The sequence below is a fragment of the Chenopodium album genome, chromosome 14 (assembly GCF_948465745.1).
Source record: "Chenopodium album chromosome 14, dcCheAlbu1.1, whole genome shotgun sequence".
Classification (NCBI taxonomy): domain Eukaryota; kingdom Viridiplantae; phylum Streptophyta; class Magnoliopsida; order Caryophyllales; family Amaranthaceae; genus Chenopodium; species Chenopodium album.
In genome coordinates, this window is record NC_137847.1 from 11,920,451 (window position 1) to 11,945,019 (window position 24,569).

At 31.3% G+C, this 24,569-nt stretch overlaps 1 protein-coding gene across 1 annotated transcript; it reads right to left on the reverse strand.

Moving 5' to 3' along the window:
• Positions 1-4,030: 4,030 nt before the first annotated feature.
• On the reverse strand, positions 4,031-23,990 carry LOC145577786 (serine carboxypeptidase-like 1). Its single transcript, XM_081635232.1, has 14 exons — positions 23,760-23,990; positions 23,450-23,595; positions 21,233-21,312; positions 20,420-20,542; positions 20,080-20,182; positions 18,605-18,642; positions 12,797-12,898; positions 12,016-12,102; positions 11,724-11,864; positions 10,908-10,979; positions 8,938-9,059; positions 8,434-8,547; positions 6,640-6,694; positions 4,031-4,160 (listed from the first exon to the last, which is right to left on the reverse strand). Exons 1-14 carry the CDS (start codon positions 23,894-23,896, stop codon positions 4,077-4,079), a joined length of 1,404 nt encoding a protein of 467 aa, XP_081491358.1. The 5' UTR covers positions 23,897-23,990; the 3' UTR covers positions 4,031-4,076.
• Between the last annotated feature and the right edge of the window lie 579 nt (positions 23,991-24,569).

Sequence of the window (24,569 nt, forward strand, 5' to 3'; positions counted from 1 at the left end):
ACACTTGTTTTATGCTTTGTAACCACAAGAGTAGGTTGTATTCATGACTCGAGTAATCCCTCTAGCTTGAGAGAGTGGTTAGGTGCCTTAGATGACTTCCCCTAATTTATCCCCAAATTGCTATGTTTTGTATGTTAAATTGTAGTTTGTGAATGGATACCTTCCCAAGATCCTTTTTATTATTTGTTTGTAGTTTTTCTTTATAACTCAAAACCCAAAAAGACTTGAAAAGGTGGGATCAACCCTTACTTGCCCTTTCTACCCATTAGAGAGACCAAGTTAGGTTTTTATCTTTGGTAGGCTCGACGACGGCCTATCAACTATAGGAAGATTAGTCATCACAACGACCTAGTCTTTCCCGTCGTCAATTTAATCATGTAGGAATTACATTGTAAAAGTCATTATTCTTTATTTATTCAAATTCGTGAAAGAACAAGAATAAACAAGATTCGCCTTGGCTTAGGTGATAAAACAATCAATTAATTATTTGAATTCTAGTCTTGATTAACGAAAGAACACTATGTGAATTAATTAATTAATTAAAATTTCATTTTAAGTGATCAAACAACACTAATTAATTAATTTAAAATTGTTTAGACAAGAAAAGAAAAGGTGATTGATCTAAGTGCTCAGGTATTAACCACTTTTCCTTGCTAGATCTTCGTTTAGGACACTTATGGACTCCTTCTTGTTCGGGAACTTCCATTGTAAGAACAAACAATAAAAGGGATGAGTGTTTAGGACAAGAGGGATGATTAGAGGATAATTTCACAAAGTTTCTGCTAGCTTTCGGGATAATTTCTGTCTTTTCAAAGATTTGTATATGTATTGAACCCTTATTTATAAGGAATGGATGCATTTAGGGTTTTGAACATTCTGCCGCAGCAGGTGGCACGAGCATCTCAAAACGTCGAGCGCGCCTGCTGCGCACAAGTGATTAAGATGCGCCGCTGATGGCAGCGCAACTGATTTTCTTGCACATGGATTTATGGTAAGATTTGATTCAGTATTTTAAGAAACTCTGAATCTTCCGTGAGCGCAGCACTAGAGATTGCGCTGGGTGTAGACACCTAAAAATGTCTCCCCAACACCAAACCCAATGATGAACAATCTTTCACCACCGTTATTGGTTGGGTTGAGTATTTAATTTTGAGTGCTTAAATCCATGTTTCCATTGAATAAATTTCATAAACCAACCTAATTTTTAGCCCATTTCCCCAACCATAACTCACTTTCCAATTTTCGTATCCATATCACAAAACTGAGAAAAACTGATTTTGTGGCCCTATAATTTTGATCAAATTATTATTTTATTGGATAGGCCTTGAAGTAATCTTTCCAAATATATATCAAAAGCCCAATTCCGATTTAAAACGAAGAAGATATGAGCAAAGTACTAAACTCGGCCCAAAACCGACACCCTTTCACTAAAACGGCCATATCTTAAAATGTACAAATTATTTTAACCTAATTCTAATTAGGTTGGAAAGTAGACTTGATAAGATTTCCAACTATATATTATATGCCTTATTCTGAGTTACGGATCAAAAGTTATCATAGTTTTAAAAACTCGTAAAAAACTGGAATTACCGCGCATTAGCTAAATTGCCGGGTCACGGGGGATGCTGACGTGGCACGGGGCCTGATGCTGTGACACGGTATTCTTCACCGTGTCACGGTGCTTTCCCATGTTTTTTCCGCGTTTTTTCTCACTCGTTTATGAATCTAGACGCTATTTTGGGTAGGGTGTACACCGTGACACGGTGCCACGTGCCGCGCCACGGTGGACATTGCCGCATAGCGGTGTCCTTTGTCGTGTCACGGTACACATACCGTGACACGGGGTTTTTCTGCGTACTTTCCGCGTACATATCTTCACGCGCTTTATCAGTTTATACGTATTTAGGGCAAAATTGCGCACCGCAATACAGTAATCTGTACCGTGTCACGGTACCCATTGCCGTGTCGCGGTGCCCAAATTAGGGTTTTTAATCCTTTCTAGGGTTTTTTGTGATCCCCCTGATCATTTCCTCTATAAATACATACCTGATTTCTGCAGTTTCGGGGTACCAAATCATTCTTTCTTCCTCTCTTCTACGCCAAAAATCATTCTCTTCTCTCTTTCTCATACTCCAAGCCTTAAACCTATATTCCTAATTACACCATTCCTTCCTTAATCACTCCCAGGAGTCCACACAACACCTGAGGTTCCGTCCTTAAACTAGGGCGTGAAAGGTAGAATTAACTAAGGGTTTGGACCAAATCAACTCTACTTTTAATTTAATTTAATCTCCATTTGATTTATATTTTTATTACTAACAATTTATTCATGATGTAGCAATTTAAAGGAACGCGCGTAAGGTGAGTAATCAATTAATTTAATTACTTATTTTATTTTATATTGCTAGTATCATGATTAGGTTTATTTATATTTGAATTGACTAATGATATTATTATTGAATTGCTTCCAATATTATTGTTTATTCTATTGTTATTATGATCACCATATTAAAGGGAATATGTAATTGAAATATCACGCCTAATAAGATAATTTGGACGACCGGCTTAGGTTCCTTTTTAATCTTGTTATTTAATTAAGTGATCACAAATATTTAGAATTATATGTTGCATTAATATTCAACCAATTTAGCATAATAATAGTTTGGAGCAAATTGAATTTTTGCTTGTATGCCTTTGAGATCGCACGAATCACTTTTCACTATAAGAATCGAGTAGAGGCCAATACGAGCAAATGTGACTCCATGACTCACTTCAAACCATCATCCCCGATCCTCCTTTCGTGGTTCTGAACCATATGGAGTTAGTAATCTCATGGACTATGAATGGGGTGTAACCTTCATGGGTCAATCGTTGTTTCCTATCGTTGTCCCTTTATTCGTGGTTGCCTTTTATGATCCGTGAACGGTTTACAAGTTTCTTAAAAACTTGTTGGCGGCTCCCTACTTTCCTTGTCCCTAATCGTATATGTCAATTCCCACTTCCTAAGAGTGCCAAGCATATTCACACATGCTTAACGTAGGCACACTACAAACGATGCCTACACTGGGTTGCGTGCGGTTTTTCCTGCGGTAGCCTCGAATTTTAACCTAGGCATCTCTAAATCCAACAAAATTAGGTTTAATCTCAGGATTAGGCCTGATTATTGATCGTGCTTAGTTTTAATTAGCTTTGGTTCATTTCGCATTAGGTCGAGCCAGTCGTTTTATGTGTTTAAGTCTTAATCAGCAATCCATAAGTATCCTTCATGTTGATCCAGCACAAAGATGGTTTTTTTTATCGTTATAGCACTTCCGGTCGGGATAGGAAACCAAAAGTAGATGTATACACTTTATTTTTGTTGGTAATATACAATTAATTGTTAACACTATGTTCTTTTCATTTGTCCATTATTATACCATATAATGATGTTTATAAAATCTCTTAATAAACTATAGTAAATGTCCATGTTCTTTAATAACAAATCTTGTATATTAAGGACATGTTTGACTTAGGCCATATTATCTTCATCTGAATTAATTTTTCTGAAATTGAAATTTTTTTTTAATGAACTAAAATTATATATTTTTACTGAACTTCAACATTTTTACTGAATTGAAATTAATTATACTTACTATCTTTTTTCATATTATTTGCAACAATTTGACATAAAGTGTGAGTGAAAATTGTCTAATCATTGCAAATAATATGAAACAGAGGTAGTAAATGAAATTATTTTTACAAATTTCCTATTATATTCTTTTTTAAAGTTACTTCACGGCAAAAAAATAGTTGCACACAAATTGATATATTTTTTATCACAAATCTAGGCACTTACATTAATTTTTTTCAAATTCGAGCTCAATTCGGACCCTTAATTAAGAGCTAAAATGACCCTAAAACCTTTATTGAACATTTTTTAGCATGCAAATTAATGTAAAAAATGAATTGGGGGTCAATTACAATTTATCAGTACCATTGGGCTGCAATTTGCAAAACTTTTTTAAATGGCTACAATTTGTAAAATACAAACGTTAAATGGCTGCAATTGACAAATTTTCCTTAAATTTAAGGTGATACTATAACGAGCTCAATCCGAGCCACCTCTCAATCATGGCAAGCGATTCTTGAGGCTTATACTCTGGCGCAGTGTGGCCTCCTCCCTGCACAAAACTAAAAATGTTACACCAACTTTTATATATGGCTGGCCACATACACCGTGTAACAAGTCATCATGGGGTTACTTCGTTAGTGTTATAGGAGTTACTCGGTTAGTGTTACAAGGGTTATTATGTCAGTGTAATAGAGGTTACTCGGTAAGTATTACATGGGTTACTTGATCAGTATTATAGGGACTACTTTGTTCTTTTACAAGCGGACACATGGTGTGCCAGCCACACTCAAACACGCTGATTTTGTAATTGTAAACAACTTAATTACTTTATATATTACTAACAGACACACATAAGGTAAAATTTTACACAAAAAGCAATTAGTACTGCATAAACTTGATAAATGGGTTGTTACGGTTAGGTCATTTCGGATTAGGCTGATTTTGGGTCAACAAATTATATTCAGATCGGGTACATGTCGAGTCAATTTGGGTCAACAGATAATCGGGTCGGGTTGGTTATCTGGTCAACATTTTTTGTTGAAATCTGATTAGGTCAAGTTCGGATCACTTCGGATCGGATCATGTTTCAAATTCAGTTGTCGGTTCAATTCAGGTTAGGTCAATAGTGTGATGCTCGATCACAATATGGTACTACCTACAATTATTCATTGGAACCTCAATTTACATCTTAATTTATAAGTTCAAACATCTACTTACACTTAAGATTTTTTTTTTAAAAAAAATAAAATAAAATAAAATAAAACCTACCCTCTTAAGTTTAAGTTAGTCTTTTCTAAATCTATGGTCACAACTCTAGTATATTATGAGATCTGTTGTAAGTTTGTTAATTTTCAATCTTTCGCCAATAACTTATAACTCAAATGGCCTGGGAAAACATGCACATTATACAATTTATTTCAAGTAAAAGGTAAGGAAAAAAAATTGATTTGGTTTAGATTATTTTCGATGAAGGAAAAATTGTCCGAAATAATCCAATATTTGCCTCATCCATCCAAGATAATCCCACCTTTTGATTATTTTTTAATAATCCGACCCTTAATGTCAATCCATTCAAATGGTCCCAAGTGACCTGTGACCGATTGAGCAGGTAATTTTTTTTTTTTTAATCTTTAAATTTTAACTTACACTTACCAAAATGTGATTGGTAGAAAAAACTTTTAATTTTAATTTTAATTTTAATTTTTTTAAGGAAATGATTACTACTCTCTAAATCCTAATTAACAACTAACATTCATTAACATTATAATTAAAACTACCACCCGCCCCAGCCACCTCCCTGCCCTACCATCAACCTAGATCGGTCGCCAGCCCTGTGATGCCCAAACCAAACTCCCCTGCACCGGTCTCCGTGCCCTCCCCTGCCTTCTTCCATTGCCTTTAAACCACCAATACCATAAGTTTATTACTGAAATCAAGGCGTGGGAAGGGGAGGGGGCCAAAATCAGGGCGAGAGGAAGGGAAGGGGCCGGAAAAGGGACAGGGGAAGAGGAGGGGGCCGGTCGACCGGAATGTGGCAGGGGAAGGAGGGGAGTTCGAGATCGGACAGGGAAGGGTTTGGAGGGTGGTTGGTTGTTCAGGGGAGGTGAGTCGGTGGTTCAAGGAGGAGCTGGGAGAGCGGTCGGCGCGGCATACCGCTCCGGCGCAGGGGGGTCACGTAGGGGATGGGCTGGTAGGAGTGTGCGGCCGTCATCGGTGGTTGGGCTGTTAGGGGTGGTTTTTTTAATGTTTTTTTTTATCAATTAAGCAATAATTGTTTTTATTTTTTCTTAAAAAAATGTACAATTTATTTAAAATTTTTTCTTAATAAAATTAAAAAACAAATAATAAAGTTATTTATATTTTTTAGACAAACCAGATGCAGCACGTGTCAAGTAACTAGCTATAAGGTTTCAAAAAAAAAAAAAAAAAAAAAAAGTAACTAGCTATAACAAGTTATTAAATGACCGGTTGAGATCATTTAAAGTGGATTGACATCAAAGGTCGGATTATTAAAAAAGAATTAAAAGGTGGGATTATTTTTAGGCAATTGAGGCAAAGGTCAGATTATTCTAATCCGGGTAATTTTTCCATTGATAAATATATGTTCGGGTCAAATACCTAAGCCCTAAATCAACTATATTATTTTTGGTATCAATTATTTTTGGTTCGAGTCATTTCGAGTATAATAATAATAAGGTAATTATTGTTCAGGCGACTTCGGATAACAAATTTTTTTAGGTCAGTTAAATCAGGTTTGAATTGGGTCTGGTCTGTTTGGGTTTTGGATCAAATTCAGGTCGGGTCACTTTGAATATTAGGTCAATTTCGAGTCGGATATAGTCGGGTTAGGTCACTTCTGGTTTCGGGTCACATTTAGGTCAACTCCACTTTGGATTGTGTAAGTTCAGGTTGAGGTCATTTTTGGGTCAATCTATGAGTCAGGTCATTCGGTCGGGTCGGGATTGACAAGTCTAGTTCTACATATAGTATATAGGTTATAAAAGTACTAGTAACATAAATACAATTACCTTAATTGTAGCAAACGTTAAGCGATAAGGAAAGCGTAAATATTCCGTAACATATCTGCAAAATGATTTAAAGATAATTAGTTTTGATAATAAAGGATGGTCATGTAAACGTAACTATGAGTTATGCACTTATGCCTAGGGATGTCAATGGGGCGGGTTAAGGCGGGGCGGATATTGGCCTTCCCGTCCCCATCCCCATCCCCACCCAAAATTTTCATCCCCATCCCTAGGGCGGATCACCCTCATCCCCGCCCCAGCGGATACAATTCCAAAATCATCTCCGGCTCTCCCCCCACTTGGATATCCATCCCCACTTAATCCCCACCTTAGACCCGCCTAATCTCCACCTCCCAATACACAATCCAACATAATTAATATAGATTACAAGAAGAAAAAAAAATTATTGTTAATATTACACACTCTTCTAGTTAGTGTATTGCAATTATTATATCTACTATTTTATTTTACATAATTTTTTTTATATAAAATAGTATAAAAATATATAATTTTATTTTTAAAAATATATAGATGTGGGTGTGAGGTGGGGATGAGGTGGGTATGAAGTGGGGCGGGTGGGGTGGGCGAGGATGGGGCAGGAACAATGTAAAATCCACCCTCGCCCCATCACCCATATGATTTTTATCCCCATCCCCGCCCCCACCACCCGCAAACCAAGACCCATGCCCACCCGACTAGGGCGGGGATGGGGCGAGTCTCCTACTTGACCCGCCCCACTAACATCCCTACTTATGGCCCCATACCATTTTTAAAATTAAAACTCATCAAGAGTTTCGTTAATGTTGGCATAAATTCCCAATGTGAATTATTATTTCATACTAATATTACACTTTATAAAATACAATTAATTTCGCAAAATACATTATATGGCGTACATTTGTCGTACTACACTACTACTTAAAGGTGGGCATAGGCCGTGCCGGTACGTGGGCGGCACGGGCCCGGCACGGCATGGCGGCCCACTTGTGGGCCGTGGACCGTACCGTGAACAAAAAAATTGTAATCCGACACGAGCACAGCGAGTGGCACGGTCATCGGCCCGTGGGTCAGCATGCCGGCACGGCCCACCAGCCCGGCACGTGGCACGGCCCATGTCCACCTTCATTTAATTATATAAACTTATTTAATTAAGTTTATTTATATAAACTTATTTAATTAAATAAACTTATTTAATAAATAAATGAATAAGTTTATACAAATAATTTATGTTTAAGTTTATATAATTATATAAACTTAATTAAATTAAAGTTGTTCAAAAAAAAAATATATTAACATTAACATAAATATAAATTAATAACATTATTTATATAAACTTAAGTTGTTCAAAAAAAATATATATATATCGATTTTTTTTATATACATATATATTTAAAAAATAAAAAATAAAAAAAAAATAAAAACGGGTAGGCCCGCTGCCCGACACTGCACAGCCTGCCAGGCACGTGGGTCGTGCCGTGCCGTGGGCTGGGGTGTGCCAAAATTTGGCACTACCCGCCGCGAAGCCGGCATGGCACGGCCCGGCACAAGCCCCACCCAGGAACGGCCCGCGACGGCCCGGCACGGCACGATGCCCATGTTTACTACTACCCTAATTAAAATATTTAATATAAATTATTATCTTCGTGACATACTATTTGTAATGGTTTAACATAAAATGTATGTGAAAAATCTGTAATCGTTGCAAATAATATGAAATAGAAGTAATATATGGAGTATATAAAGTATTCCGTAGTCTACAATTTGGAGAGTAGGAGATTCAAAGATGAAGAAACTCACCCTGCTACTTGTCCATGAACGAACCATGGTCTCCAATGCATGTCCGTTGAGAGATCTAATTGCTTGATCCAATCTTGTGAGTCCACATATGATATTGATTTATCTTGGTCTCCACTATAATGCACACAAGAAATTCATATCCAAAACCAAAAATAAAATTAAAAAGTTGTTTGGAAAATTCTCAAGTTTCATCCATTTTCTTTTACTCCGTATTCCTTTTTGTTCAATTCAATATAATTATAGGATATCTTCCAAATCGGTCTTTCCAAGTAGATTATAACAAGTAATTCGTATCTATTTCAAAAGGCTTTTATATTATTTTGGTTTTTTTAAGAAATTTAATTTTAGTGGATAAATAGATTGTACCGAAAGTTAAAATAGTATAAATGATTTCAATTCAATAATAATTAACTTTAATTTTGTAAAATTAAGTTATTCTCATAATCTGTCCTTTTAGCTCCGTAAACACTGCACAAAAAAAAAAGCATTAAAAGAGGCACAAACCTGTATATCAGTGCTCGAAGAAAGTATTTTGCGAAACTTTTATGATAGCTTATACTGCTTTGAACACTTTTCGTATACATGGATAAGCTGCGATTACATCTAACCCAATAATCAACCATTCCCTGCTTAATATAAAATAGTTAGGTTATACAGCTTATAGGTAATTCAAAAATCTATGGAGCATTATACAATTTAAAATTCAAAATCAAAATCAAAATGAATTGAAATAAAGAAACTATACCCTATTCTCTTATTTAACTATTTTTGTTGAATTTAAATTATTTTAACCGATTAAAACTTTTTTCTTCTAATTCTATTATATTTGTTCATTATTTTTGACGAGCTTAACTTTATTTGTTGAACTTTTTTTTACTGAACTAAATTTTTTTTTATTAAACTAATATTATATTTAATAAAATAAAATTATTTTTAAATAATATTATTAATGCGAAGAGAATCGTATCTTACTCTTGCACTAAAAAAATGATTGGCTGTACTTGTCATTTGTACATTGCGATCAAAACTTTCTATTGTTTTATTTTAAAATAATTATTCTAGCATAGATTACAAAATATACATTATAGTTTTCTCCGAATATTAAAAAATCCCAAAATCAATACTTACAATTATATTGTTGAACGTAAGTGTCTCACATTGTTAAAATTAAAAGAGATAATTAATCACCTAAAAAGGCTATGATCTAGAATTTTTTTCTTTAATGAAATAACAGAGAGTTAATAGTTTATAAACCTTTGGTTATTTCCAAATGATTTGTGTTAGAAAAACAATGAAAATTGATGTACAAAGAGACCGGATAAATTCTTCAAGGCACGTGATAAACGCTTTCCAAATAGTTATTTATCGACTCTGTTTGGAACAATCGAGTTACACGATAAAATGTTAGGTATATTAGGAAATATTATCATATCATATCATTGTTATTATTATCATATATTCAGTTTCCTAGTTTATAAGCTCAAGATAATATGAATATCTTTCTGATATGCTTTAGGGAACTATGTACTCTATATATATGATTGAATGAATGAATGAGGGTAAGCTGGAAGCCCTACTTTGACATAAAACTATTGGGATATACAATGAAAAACCAAATATTTTGCTTGTTCTTGCAAAACTAATTCAACAAAGTTTGTGTAGAAATGTGTTTGTTTTCACTCTAAGAAAACTATTGCAGATTTTCTCTCAAAGTAAGCAAGAATGATGCTGTAATACTTCTCTCATCCATCATACATGTCTTATAAACTCCTATTTATAGTGTTTATATGAAGAGCAATTTGATTCCAACAGATGTGTCCGTTCACAAAGCAAGCCGTTCAAAAACTATAAAAAATTGTTAGTTTTGCACTTCGTTCAGTCAGACCAGCTCAGGCGTGCAAAGCACTTTTGGAAAACATGTAAAAATTGATAAACCCCCCTTTGCCCTAGCAGACCAGACATGGGCGCTCGATCGGGCGCGGGCAACATCTAAATGAAATTGAGCTAATTGACTATCTTTATTCGTTTTTGCCCTACAAGACGCCCTTGCCCTGTCAGCCAGGGCGAAGCACAAATTAGTCAAGTTTGCCTTGTATTTTCACTTTTATACATCTTGCTTTCCCATACCTCTAAGTATAATCATAATACTAATCCTCCTCAACTCCTAACATAATATAAACTTCATATATATGATTCATAAGCTCCATTTATTCCATAAATATTCCAACAATTTTGCAATAACTCCTAATTGTTTCAAAGATTGCAACACCTCCTCCTAATTGTTTCGGATGATTAGTCTTTGTTTTTCCTATACCATACTACAATATTTTTATATCTAAGATCGATCGTAACATACCAATTAACACCAATAAGGCAATAATTTGATGTGTTTGTGTTTTTAATGATGCTAAGGGTTGTTATATGATAGAGAACTTGTAAATATTCATATCAAACGTTGAAAGTTGAAAGCATACCTCTTGAATGTGAAGTGCCTCTTGAACTTGTATATCATTTGCCCATGTGTAGGAGAGCAAGTAATGGGTATTCTATTATTCATAAAACAGGGTAAAAAGAAAAGGTTGATACATTAAAGCTAGCATAATCAAGGAAAAGTGTAAACCATCATAGCTAAACCAAACTACAAACAGAATACTACTCCGTTCCATACAATTTTATTTTATTTTTTTTAATTGCAAAAGTTCAATTCACATGTTGAGATGGTCCTTCAACATGGTATCAAGAATTAGCGTGATACAAAGGTCACGAATTCAAAAAAATTCTCATCCACCCCCGTTTTCAAGTGGAACATTTTGCGTTATGTAAGTAAGACTAGCTTTTTGTTTTTGGCGGAAAAGCCATTTACCAAACATATATTTTGGCTGTTTGACCAAAAGAAAAAGCCAAAAGCCAATGAAAAAGCCAGCTAAAAACCATTTACCAAATAAGGCCTATATAAATCGATAATAGATTTCAACCATCATCCTAACCTTTTGATTGAATTGATTTTCTAACACTTTCCATTTTAGTTAGCTTGTAACAATTTGATTCATGCTATCTTTGGCAAACACCTTTTATTCTACGCACAACAATATCCACTTTCTTTTACTATATAATTTTTTTTTTTTTCCTTACACTCGTCCAATTTTTTACACACTTTCAATTATATCAATCAACACTCACTATTATATCTTATTCTTAATATTTGTGCAAATAGTAAACATTAAGATTAAACGCAAACAAAAGTAGTATACAATTATAAGATACAAAGAATGGTAAGAATAATCAAATACCCGACATTTCTGTTTGCCTCGGAGAGAATTTTGAGGATCATCGTTTGAATAATTTGGTGTTGTAACCTGTTTTTTGGGCTTAGGAGATACATACATACACTTGTGTTCTAAGATATGCGGTGAGCAAATGAGATCGCTTTCCTGCATATATACGTATTAGTACGTACTAATCATCAGCTAAAATTATAAGAAAATATGAAGCAAGTAATAAGGAATTAAAGGGTGCGTGATTTGTATAATTATTTAAAGATTAAAGGTTGTTTAAAACATAATTAAGATTTTTATGACTTACTTCTGATATAGCTTGAACTGACTCCAAGCACTTTGTATTGTTAGCATCTATATTTGCAAATTCACTGTTGCAATTTGTTTTGGCAGACTATAGAATTGAATAAATCGACAAAAGTACACAAATTAGTAAATACGACAATATGTAATACTTAGTCTTCTTCCAAAGAAATTTCAAACAAGAACAAACTTTAGAGATGAGAGATGAGATTACTGATGTGGTATCTGATATTACCATTAACTAGCCTTCTGGCCCGTGCAATGCACGGTTTATTTATAGGTATAATATATAAATAATTATTTTTTAATACATTTATATTGTCAAATGAATAGTTTATAAAGGAGAAGAAGAGGTAAAAATTGAATGCAATTGTAATTGAAATTAATCTGGAGGAAAGTGAACCAAACAACATTAAATAATTTATACATGTATTGAATTAAAGTTTTTTTTTTTTTTTTCATATGAAAAAGGGATTAAAAAAAGAAAGATTAAATGAAGTGACATGTGGCATTGTAGAGAAAAAAATGAAATGTACATGTGGCATTATAGGGATGATGGTTTTTGTTTTTAAATACTAAGTATAGATATAGATACGTACTCCAATGATACCAAATACTTCGTATGTCAAATATTACCATTGAAATTTAAAGTTTTACACAAAATGACCAAAATACCCCGTGTTGTATGATGCTATATAGCATGGGTATGTATCAAAAATCCTTACTAACACTTATCAGAAAATTAAAATTGATGTTAAAAAATAAAAATTAAAAATAAAAATTACCTCATAAAGCTCATCAGAAAGTAGTGATACACGATGCATGTACTTAGGTCCTGCATTTTTACTTGCGTGATTATCCGTTACTGGGTTTCCAAGTATGTATCCCTAAGTCCAATAAATATTAGGAAAAATTAGATTTATAAATCCCAATTTTGGGAGATTTATTTTTAAAATTCCCAACTTCGCGTTATACTAGAAAAATCCCAACTTTCATACCCATTTACTTTTAATAATGCATGATCTGTACACCCGGGTGTACCATGAGCATGGTAAACCCGGGCAAAAACGACTCAGCCCACAACATAAAACGCAGACATCAAACAAATTAAAAAATGTGGATAGAACATATTGTTTTGGAGCAAGAACATATAACCAAAATGAACATGTAGCTGTAAAACAAAGAACGCGGGAAATTTTTGGTATATTCATTAAATTTTGGAAACAAATCACCATGTCCCACGTTAATTGATACTATTTTTCCAAAACATTTCATTTTCTGGAATATTTGTCTCTTTCTAAAATTATTTTCTCCAAAAATAGTTCGAAATTTCATTTTCAAAATCTAAAAATTCAAAATCAAAACTTCATTTTCATTTTTAAAATTTCAGTTATCAAAATATTTTTATTTCAGTTTCTTTATTTTTAAAATAATCCCTACTAAAATCATTCATATACTTCCACCATTTCTTTTTTCTATGTATTTAATTATTATGGATCTTAAATATATGGCCATGTGTAATTTTTGTGTTCTTTATTTATTCTAATAATGTTCTTTACTAGAAAACATGATGTTCATTTATATTTGTTTGTAATGTACAATTAATTATTAATACGAAGTACTATTTTTCTTCCATATATCCACTTTTATATCATATAATGATCTTTATTAGATCTTTTGATAATATATTTTAAACGTCCATGTTCATTGATTGTAATAATAATGTACTTTCATTGTCATATAATGTTCATTTCTTATTGTGAAAATGTTTGTTAAATTTAGTCTTTAGACCGTGATGGTTATTAAATTTAAATAATGTTTATTATAATATCATGATGTTCTTTATTAATATTATGGATGTTCTTTGGATTTAAAAATCAATCATCAATAGACTATGTACAAAAAAAATTGAATCGTCAACAACCTTCATGGTCTTGAATTTCAAGAAAAAAAACAATTATTATATGTTAATTAATATCAAAGAATATAGAATATATAAATATAATTCAAGATGAATTTTAAAATGATATGTGCTATAAACAAAAATGTGTACATCACTCAATACCTCAAAGAACATAAGAACAAAATCAAAGAACATTGTGGATAAAAAAAAAAAGAACATAGAACATATTATTCAAGTAAAAAGAACATATTTCATATCATTGAAGCCCAAAGAACATTATACCGTAAAGAACATAATTTGTAATGCAAAGAACATATAATTTAGATAAAAAGAACATATTAATCAGACTTAAAGAGCATAATCCATTACAATTAACAAAATTAATATGAATCAAATAAGTGATAAAAGAACATTCATCATAATTAGAAGAACATCATCTTCAACCTCAGAAAATTATGAAATCTCTGAAATCTATAAATTATGAAATTTAATAAAAAGAAATTATCTCCTTTAATTACAAAGCCTACAAATTATGAAATTTAATAATTTAAAATAACATTATCATCATCATCAACATCAACATTATAGCTATAATTATGAAATTTAAATACGACCGGAAATAAAAAATAAAAAAATAAAAAAAAACACTAAGAGGTACCTTTTCATTTTATTACAAAATCCTCAAATTCACCGTCATCATTATCAAAATCTTCATTCTCATATTGTATTACCAACGGATATACAATTGGAATCTTATCGAAATTTATACTACACTGCCATTAATTCTTCCTGCTAAAATAATTCTTTCTTAAATTTCTCTCTCTAAAAATTCTCTTTCTGTATTTCGAAATTGTATTTAGATCTCTCCAAAGATTTCAAATCTAATTTTGTTAACTATTAATATGGAAAATAACAAATCCCTTAAATTAAGGATGGAATCATTTTGATTATTTTTTTTATTATTTATTTTATAAATAGCCATCTAAGAATGCCCTGTTATTTTTAGCAAGGTGTACCATGAGCATGGTACACCTTGGTGTACCATCTAAATTTCATAATCTTTTAAAGGTCCCAACAGGTCACCAAACCTGCTAATACAGGTTATAATCCACGTGTCAACATTCTATTTGTCCAAAAAACATAAAAAAAAAAGCAGAAAAATAAAAAAAAAACAAAAAAAATATATCCAGCAGCCCCCCACCCCATCCCTTGCCGAAAAACTTTCCCCACCCCCGAAACCCCCTCCTCGTGCCGGAAAGACGCCGGCCAGGCCCCCTGTAATACCCGAATATTTTACGATTTTATACAATATATTTTATGAAAAAAAAATTATAGTTTATTTTTATTTATTAAATAACTTTCCTAATCTCATTTTTTTTTTAATTCAGAGTTCGGAAAGTTTTAAACCCTATTTTGTTTAAATAGGACTCTATAATTTAAAGCGTACATGAAATATGTTAAACCCTAATATTCTCTTTAGTTATTCTAATATTATGATTATTAAATAAAAAAGTAAATTAAAGTAGCGGAAGCCGGCGTTTTCTTGTTCTTGGATGCGTGGGATTTATCAACCAAATCCCAAAATTATTTCATGAGTTTTGTACTTTTGTTTCATTGACCAATCTCCATCAATTCTTCTATAAACATTCATCTCAAAGAGGTAATCACACGATTATTCCCTGCAATTTGGAGTTAATCATTTTTTTTTTATATGTGTAATCAAACAATTTCTAAACTGTTGCAGTTGATTGATATATATATTCTTGTGTTTTATTCTATTTGGAGTTGAAGTGTTTACCGTGTAATCAACTATGACTAAGATGATAATATTCATTATTTTATAATTTTATGCGTAATATAGAATTCGTTTGTTTCTATTGATTTCACATGTTATTTTGGCGATTATGTGCTGCTCCTATACTATTGATGATATGGATGATTCTAAATTTGTTATCAAACGAAACTTTTTGGAGATGTTTGTGATATTCTTTTGTATAATTATGTGCAAATATTATAATTTGTTGTTATTCTATGATGATCAAGTTTTGTGTATATATTGGTTAATATGTCTTGATATATAAGTTAATTGTTGTATTATTTTGTTGTATGATTGATTATTATTTTTAGGGTTTTTAATGTTGTTGCTCTAGAGAGTATTGTTTTATTGAGGTTTTAGGGTTATTAATGTAGAGTATTATTTTTGGGTTGAGATATGATTATATTTGGGTTATTAGTATGTGTTTTAAGAGTTGAGATATTATGAACCGAATTGTTATGTTATTTATTTGGGAACATGTGCCATTGTTGAGATTGTTTATGAATAATTATTTGATCGATGTGTGAGATCAAAAGGTTGAGAATTATTATATTTTACTCTTGGTTTGAGGCTCGGCGTTATAGACCTAGTCCTTGGTATGTTGGTAATGAGATAATGATCATGAGTTAAGAATGAGGTACAATCTTTATTATTTATTTTTCTATGGTCTCCTACAGTGGGAATTGGCCCGTATGTGGTCTGGTTCAAGGTATTTTCTGGTTATTGAGAGTATTCAAGTTTTTATACTTGTTGGTTTGTTATTCGAATTACCCATGTCCAAGGCTAGGTATAAAGCAAAGAGCGTGGCACACTTATTGGTTATGAGTTAATTGAGTGAAGGGTTGTATTATATTATTCGAGGTTGAGTTGATAAAGGTTATTTTTTTTCAGAGTACAATGTGTAATGTAGTTTCGAACTACATTATTTAATTGAGCTAGTAATATAGATTATTCAATTATTCTTTGTATTCTGATATGTGGTGATTACTCAGCTTTTTGCTGACGTGTGTGTGTTGTTTTGTTGTGCTACTTGTGTTTGCGGCCATGTCTTTTTCTTATGGTGGCCCTGCGACGATCTATTTTGGAATTTGTCCTTAATGGTGAGCAGAAAAGATTGGTTAAACAGGTTGATGAAGTGATCGTAGCTAAAGGAGCTCAAGTGTTTCGATTAGTATGCTATAACGACTTTATAAAGTTGTATAAATAGCTCACTTAGATTTATTGGGTTGTAATTATTGGGATTTTTGTAAGCCTTAACACTCGACAGGTTGTGAGTGTGGCGGTAATACCTCCGATTTAGGTGTATGCTTCCGCAATTTTATTTAAAGGTCGTTTATTTTCCTTTAAATTCTTGTTTATTATCAGCTAGTAAATCGGGGGTGTTACACCCCCCCTCGAAATCCCCCCATTTCCCTTCCCCACCCTCGAAAACCTCCCAAAAACCCAAAACCCTCCCGTTAAAAATCCCCCACCCACAATTAAACCCTTAAAATCGAACCCCCTCCCTTCCCCAACGCCAAAACCGTCCAGGGGTGCGGTTTCGTCGGTGTGGGGAGGGAGGGGGTGTGGTTTTAAGGGTTTAATTGTGAGTGGGGGGTTTTTAACGGGAGGGTTTTGGGTTTTAGGGAGGTTTTCGAGGGTGGGGAAGGGAAAGGAGGGGATTTCGACCGGGGGGTGGAGACTAGCAGGCGTCTTTTCGGCGCAGGGGAGGGTATTTTGAGGGTGGGGGAAATTTTCCGGCGAGGGATAGGGTGGGGGGGCCTGCTGGATTTTATTATTTTTTTGTTTTTTTTTAATCAGATTTTAAAAAAAACAATTAATTTTTTTGGACCAGTTAAAAAGTGACAAGTGGCATTTTTTTTTTAAAGAGTTAACCTATTTTTCAGGTCAGCAGTCATTTGGAACCTTTAAAAGTAAATGGGTCAGAAAGTTGGGATTTTTCTAGAATAACGCAAAGTTGGGACTTTTAAAAATAAATTGCCCAAAGTTAGGATTTATAGATCTAATTTTTCCTAAATATTATATGGACGGAAAAATTTAATTAATAAACGTGTAGCCTTCGAATTACCCCAATCCCTAGCTAAAGCCCCCGCTTTCCAAAAGCAAAGCTATGAAATAATAACAAAAACCCGAATGACTTGAAAAAAAAAAATCTTTTCGGTATCGATAATTTGATTACTAAATCTAAACCTATTAAATTATCATTTCACGATTGAATCTAACAATATCTTGATATATAATAGTTCAAAACATGTCTATTATGGAGTATTTCAGTACCTATCAATCAATAAGGAAATTATTTTTATACATTAGAATATATAATCTAAGGTATGGGAAAACAAAAGTTTCAACAAATAATTAAAATTAAAAAAAATTTCAACGGTACAAAAAAATATATAAAATAATATCATAATTTTTGAAAACTACAATTTTAATTTTATGTTCATAAATTAAATTAATCTTATTTTGTCAAGAATAATCACACTATTAAATTTGCGCACAATTTTGACACAATCAACTATTATTGTTATGAAGAAATGTGAGACTTATCATGTGCCAATTGATTTTTAATCAAAATAAACTTTGAATTAGTTATAAAAAAAAATATCTTGGTATTATTATATATTTATGCATACACTAGATCTAAGCTAGCTGGTTTTAAAAAAATAATAGAAATTTCCTTCAGCATGTAAAGTATTAACTTGATTCTTGGTTTTTTTTTTTTTTTTTTTTTTTTTTTTTTTTTTTTTTGACAAAACTTGATTCTTGAATCATTTGACTAAATATTGCAAAAATGGGAAAATAAAATCTTGAAAGTTATTTTTTACATGTCCAAAACATGCATGACATGCATCATCAGTTTAGAGAACTTACATTCATATTCATTTTCGGTATGAGTCTGTTTTTGTTCCCTACAAAATAAAGCATGGAGATAGATATAATTCGGGATTCAGGATTTTCTTCATCACAAACCAGTAGTACGTATGTAAAAACAAGAACTAGAAGAATGCATGAGTGCATGACAAACAAATTCAATTCAGAGTTCAGATTGTTAGATAAATACGCAGTAGTTCTTAATTAATTGTATCTTTGTATTTATTATAAAAATGGAAAATATTGTATATAGTCTTTAGGGCTTCATTAAACAAAATAAACAAACATCAATTACAATGATCAATGCATGTAAACATTGGTACCACCTCTCTTTCTCTCTTCTCTCTAAAAATGCATGTAAACATTAACATGCATATATTCTTAAAATGATTGTTAAATTTTAAGATAATATTAAGGGTCTATTCTCTTCAAATTATTTTCAGTTCAGTTTAGTTCAATTCAGTTCCAATAACTTCGGTTCAGTTCCAATAAGTTTAGTTCTTAATTTCCTTCTCTCATAAAATATTCAGTTCAGTTCAGTTCAGCTCTAATAAGTTCAGTTCAATTCAGCTCAGTTCAGCTCACTTCAGTCAATCAGAACAGGCCCTAAATGGGCTTAGGCAACCCAAAAAAATGAGGAGATCTAGTTCGGTCCACTTATAAACACATCTTTCTCCTTCTCTAGCTAGAAGGAAAATATTTACTCTCTCTGTCCTTATTTTTTTGCTCCATTGGCTTTACACGGTATTCAAGGCATGTTTTGTAATGTTTATAACTTTATTTCTATAAGAGAAAAAAATTATAAAAGCTTGATATTAATAAAATACACAATAAGAGGAATCCAACAAGACCTCACATTACTATATCACGAGTAGCTCATATTAATTAATGAGAATTTATGGTCAAAGTTTTGAGGTTTGAGTGTTTGACCCAATTATTTGCGATGAGGCAAAAAAATTGGGACGGGGAGTATATAATAGCAGTAATTACAGACCCGATTCAAAAGAGTTCGTCAAGCTCATCTCTTATACCATGTTATCATATATATTGATATAAAATAGGTTTGAGCAACCAAAGAAGAGAGTTCAGTCCACATCCACTTAGCTCATATGTAGGCCAAATTAAGGAGGTTCAATTTCATACTAAAATAAATTGACGATAGTTTATTGATATGTTGTTGAATTCGTCTTGATTTATTATAATAATAATAATAATAATAATAATAATAATAATAATAATAATAATAATAATAATAATAATAATAATAATTATTATTATTATTATTATTATTATTATTATTATTATTATTATTATTATTATTATTATTATTATTATTATAATAGCATGATTCCAAAAGAGAATTTTTTTATTTTTTTATTTATTTTTTTTTTGGTTGAAAGCAATTCCAAAAGAGAATATATATTGATAATAATAACTGAAATGACCTGAACTGAATTAAACTAAACACACGTTACCATTTAGAATCTCGTTGACAACAATAGGAACAATCTTGCCTGAATATGAGTCTCCTGATATATACAAAGAATTTGTTTTGAATTTATAATGTTCCAAAAGCCACTGCATTCGTGTAAATAAGCTACTTTAGGGAAAACAATCCACATCTTTATATTACACATGTTTTTATATCAAGTACTAAGTATTATTTTGATGCATGGATTGTAAAATGTAAAACTAAAAAGAGCATTTCTAAATTATACAAGTACATAATAGGAACAATCCTGTATTTGATAATCTTATAGAAAACACCAAAAATTATAACTACAATGATTATTAATATAATTAAAATACACTAACCTTTCTCAAAAATTCATATACATGTTTTGATTGTAATATGTCATCACTGTAGTATGCGTCTGAGGTTGTTCCATATGAGAACCCAGTGCCAACTGGAGAATCTAGAAATATAATGCTAGCTACCTAAACAATGCCGCAATAAGCAATGGTCAGAATTATGCGTTAGCAAGTGTAAATGCTAATAAATTGCGTAATTTAAACTGTATAAATTAAATAAGTAGAGCAATCAATGTAGTATTTAAGAATTATTTAATCCCAAAAAATGTAATGAAAAATATAGTATTTTATGTAAAATAATGATACTCCTCCATTATTTTAAAATTGTTCCATATTGATTTTCTTACACTATTTATTGGCCTTAATTTAACTATGTATTTCGATTAATATTTTAAATAAAAATTTATTATGTAATACTATCTTTTTAAATTATTAGGTTTTTAAAAGTTTTACCTCAAGCTAAATAATAAGATGTAATGGTCCATACCTTTAAAAATTGTGAAAGCTAAGGCAATGTGTAACAAACAAATTAAAATAAGGAAATACCACAAACATTATTTTATTTTTTATTTTTTTGGGTAAGAAGGACTCTATTATGTTGAACCAAAATCTCTCACAGGAGAAATTCTCTTACTCCTATTACAATTGGTTGGACTCGAAGTTATGATCCCAATATCACATGTAGAGTTCCCCACTAATATGTAGTTGGTTTGGCGGGATATGCATTACAAATTAAAACATGTCTTCTTTATACAGCAACAACACTAGTCTTATTTAGATAAATCCTTAAACGCTAGGAATAAATAACTTGCGTACCTTTGTCCATGAATATGGATTTAACTGAAATTGTGGTATGCTGGCTGAATTAGAAGCACTGTAATTGAATGCTAGTGGACCTGTCGAGTAGTTTAATTGTTTTGAACAACTGAAAGTATCAAATCATTACGAAAGGGGGCTGTAAAAGAGAGATAAAACTCCATTTTCATGCATACGAGCAACTCTAATAGTTGTTTTTGGGGACTTGTTTGAAACTTCTATAATTTTCAAGCTAATAGCGAAACTGTTGGAGGATAATTCACTAATTAGCTTAGAAATTATTTTTTCTAATAAAATATTAATTAATTGAAAAATAAAGTTGAAAAAAATAAATGACAACTAGCTTGCCATGCATTGAAGGAAAATTTAGCTAGAGAAATTATAACTAAAAAGATGATGTGACAATTTAAACTAGAAGATAAAACAGGTTGCTATTAAGTTGCTCTAACTAATTTATCACCATACAAAAGCTACTAAATCTAAGCTAATACTCCAAATGTTAAATGGCGTTTTTAAGATAGTTTATTTGTCATAATATTGTACTATCCCACTCAAGCAAAAGCTTGAGTTTTTTGTAAAAAGAAAAATACCCAAATGTAGTCACAAATTATAAAATATATATATATATATATATATATATATATATATATATATATATATATATATATATATATATATATATATATATATATATATATATATATAGGAGTTAAGCATAAGAGAAGGATTTCACTTTTTGATTTTTTCATCTTTAAGGACCTCCCACTTTTTTTTCACCTTTGAGGACTTGTGGTTAACTTTTCAACAATTTAACTCAACTTTAACTTACAGGAGCAAATAAAATAAAATAAAAAATAAAAACTTAGGTCCTTAATTTATGTCAACATTATTTTATCAATTCTTTTTTTTTTTCTTTTCTTTTGAATGGATTTTATCAATTCTTTATACATCATGAAGTGCAAACATATATCACAATTAATTCATTATCATACATAAATGTTAATTCCTCAATCAGAAGTATTTCTTTCTCATTCTCTTAGGCAGTTGCTCCCCCAACAGATAATTGAATTTTTTTACTTTTACTAATTTTTTGGTTGATCGGTTTTTTATGGTGTATTATTTGATAAGGTTGATGATAGTTTTGTTTTTTATGGGTTGGATTTGATTGTTTTTGGATTTATGTGGTTTCATATTTAATGAAAGTTTTATTTTACTACTTCCATTCCTTATTATTTGTAATAAAGGGTTATTATGTTTGAAAGTTGAGATATGTATAAATAATTCATTTTTGTAAATAATAAAAAACTGAAGTAATATTTTTTTTTCAATTTTTTTCTCATTTTATTTTTGGACAAAGAGACTTGATGAAAGTTGGTAATTTGTGACATCTGTTTCGGGTTAGTACTGGATTTTGATTTGATGAATCTAGTTCAAAGTTGATTAAATTAAATGATATGTTGTTTATTATTAAATTGGTAAATTAATAGGAATTGTTACAATGGAGGAAGAGAGATTGTTCACACTTAAACTACTTAATTAAAAATGAAAAAAAAATAATAAAAAAAAATAAGAGGTCCTTAAAGGTGAAAAAAAAAAAAAAAAAAAGAATGTTAGGTCCTAGAGTTTTGTTAACTTACTTATTAGTGATGTCAGAACTTTATGCTTAACTCACCTTGAGTTAACTTAACTCCATTTTAGCTTAGGTCCTCAAAGGTGGAAAAAAAAAAAAAAAAAAAAAAAAAAAAAAAAAAAAAAAAAAAAAAAGTGGGAGGTCCTAAAGAAATTTTTGAAGTAGTAAAAGTCAGAATTTTACTACTAATTGTCTAGTCTAATATATTGCCTGAACTTATCTAATCTTATCCGAGTTTATTTGAACTTAGTAGATCGATCTTAATTTGAATAACTCATATTAACTCTTGTCATAAGTGTTTGAATTTATTTTTTTGAAACTAAGTGTTTGAATTTATTAGTCTTGTCATCAGTTTGAATTTATTTTCAAAATTATTAACTTATCAAAAATTATTTTTTCTCGACTATACTCAAGTAAGGTGAATAAAACAACTCTTACGATTGCTTGTGTATTAGTTTATGCATTGCATAGATTCAAACCTATTAAAAAAAATAGGAGCAAGAAGAAAAAACGACACAACTATATATTATGAATAATATTTGTTATTTTTGTTATCATTTTTTTAAGTGAAAGATACAGATACCTACCGATTTCATAAACAAGACCAGAGAAAGCAGAGCAACCAGGACCTCCAGTGAGCCAAAGCAGAAGAGGGTCTTCTTCTACATTTCTTTCTGATTCAATGAAGTAATAGAATAACTGCACTTCCTCTGATTTTCCAACCCCTATATATCTGCCTCATAATAGATAACCAACCAAAAAAATATATAAATTTTTTTCAATCTGTTATTAGCATACTTTGTCTGATCGTTCCGTAACAGTGTTTCTAGGAAGAACTGTTAGAGACGGAGGGAACATAAAATAAACAAATGAATATCGTACGATGATATATCTTACCCGGTTTCGAGGGTGAAAGGTAGATTGCCAGGATAACCAGGTAGAGACTTGATAATCTTGGGTTGTGATTTAGAAAAAGAGATTAAAGTTGAGATAAAGATTAGCTGCAAAATTTGAATTTTGTGTAAGTTTATCATGTTTGTTTTTGGTTAATACCAGAGAAACAATAGAAACTTTTAATGAATAAATAAAAGTGTGGGTAGATTGTTTGATAAATCTTCCTACTGAATATTAAATTCTGATTAAATGCATAATCACATGTTTCATGTTCATATGTAATATGTTGAGTTGTTGACTACTCTATTTGGCTATTAATTTATTTAGCAATATTTATAGTAATATTACTTTGATTGGAGAAAGAAATTACAGCAAGCCTGTGAAGTATTAACATATTTACTGATTGTTGTCTGACTTCACTGTTAAATTAGTTGATATTTTAAAGGGATTTTCTAAATGGTACTGTACGTCTGTACCATTTAATTATTGGCTTTTTCAAGTAGTACCTTTATTTTAATTTTCTTCCGATTGGTAACACTCAACTTTTATAATAATCAAAACAGTAAACTTGCTGTTATTAAAAAGTTGAGTATAGGTTAATTTGCTAATATTATTACCCTAATACCCCTTGTCTTCCTTCTATGGAGGCTTCTCCTTTAAATTTAACTCCTCTGCATCTGGCAATCTCCATATTATTGTTTTTTAATCATTGCAAATTCACTATAGGTCTATAGCTAATTAGATACTTCGTATAATATTGCCTCCAACCCTCCATTACTTATTTGCTCCCTCTTTCTACACAACAATCTCAAT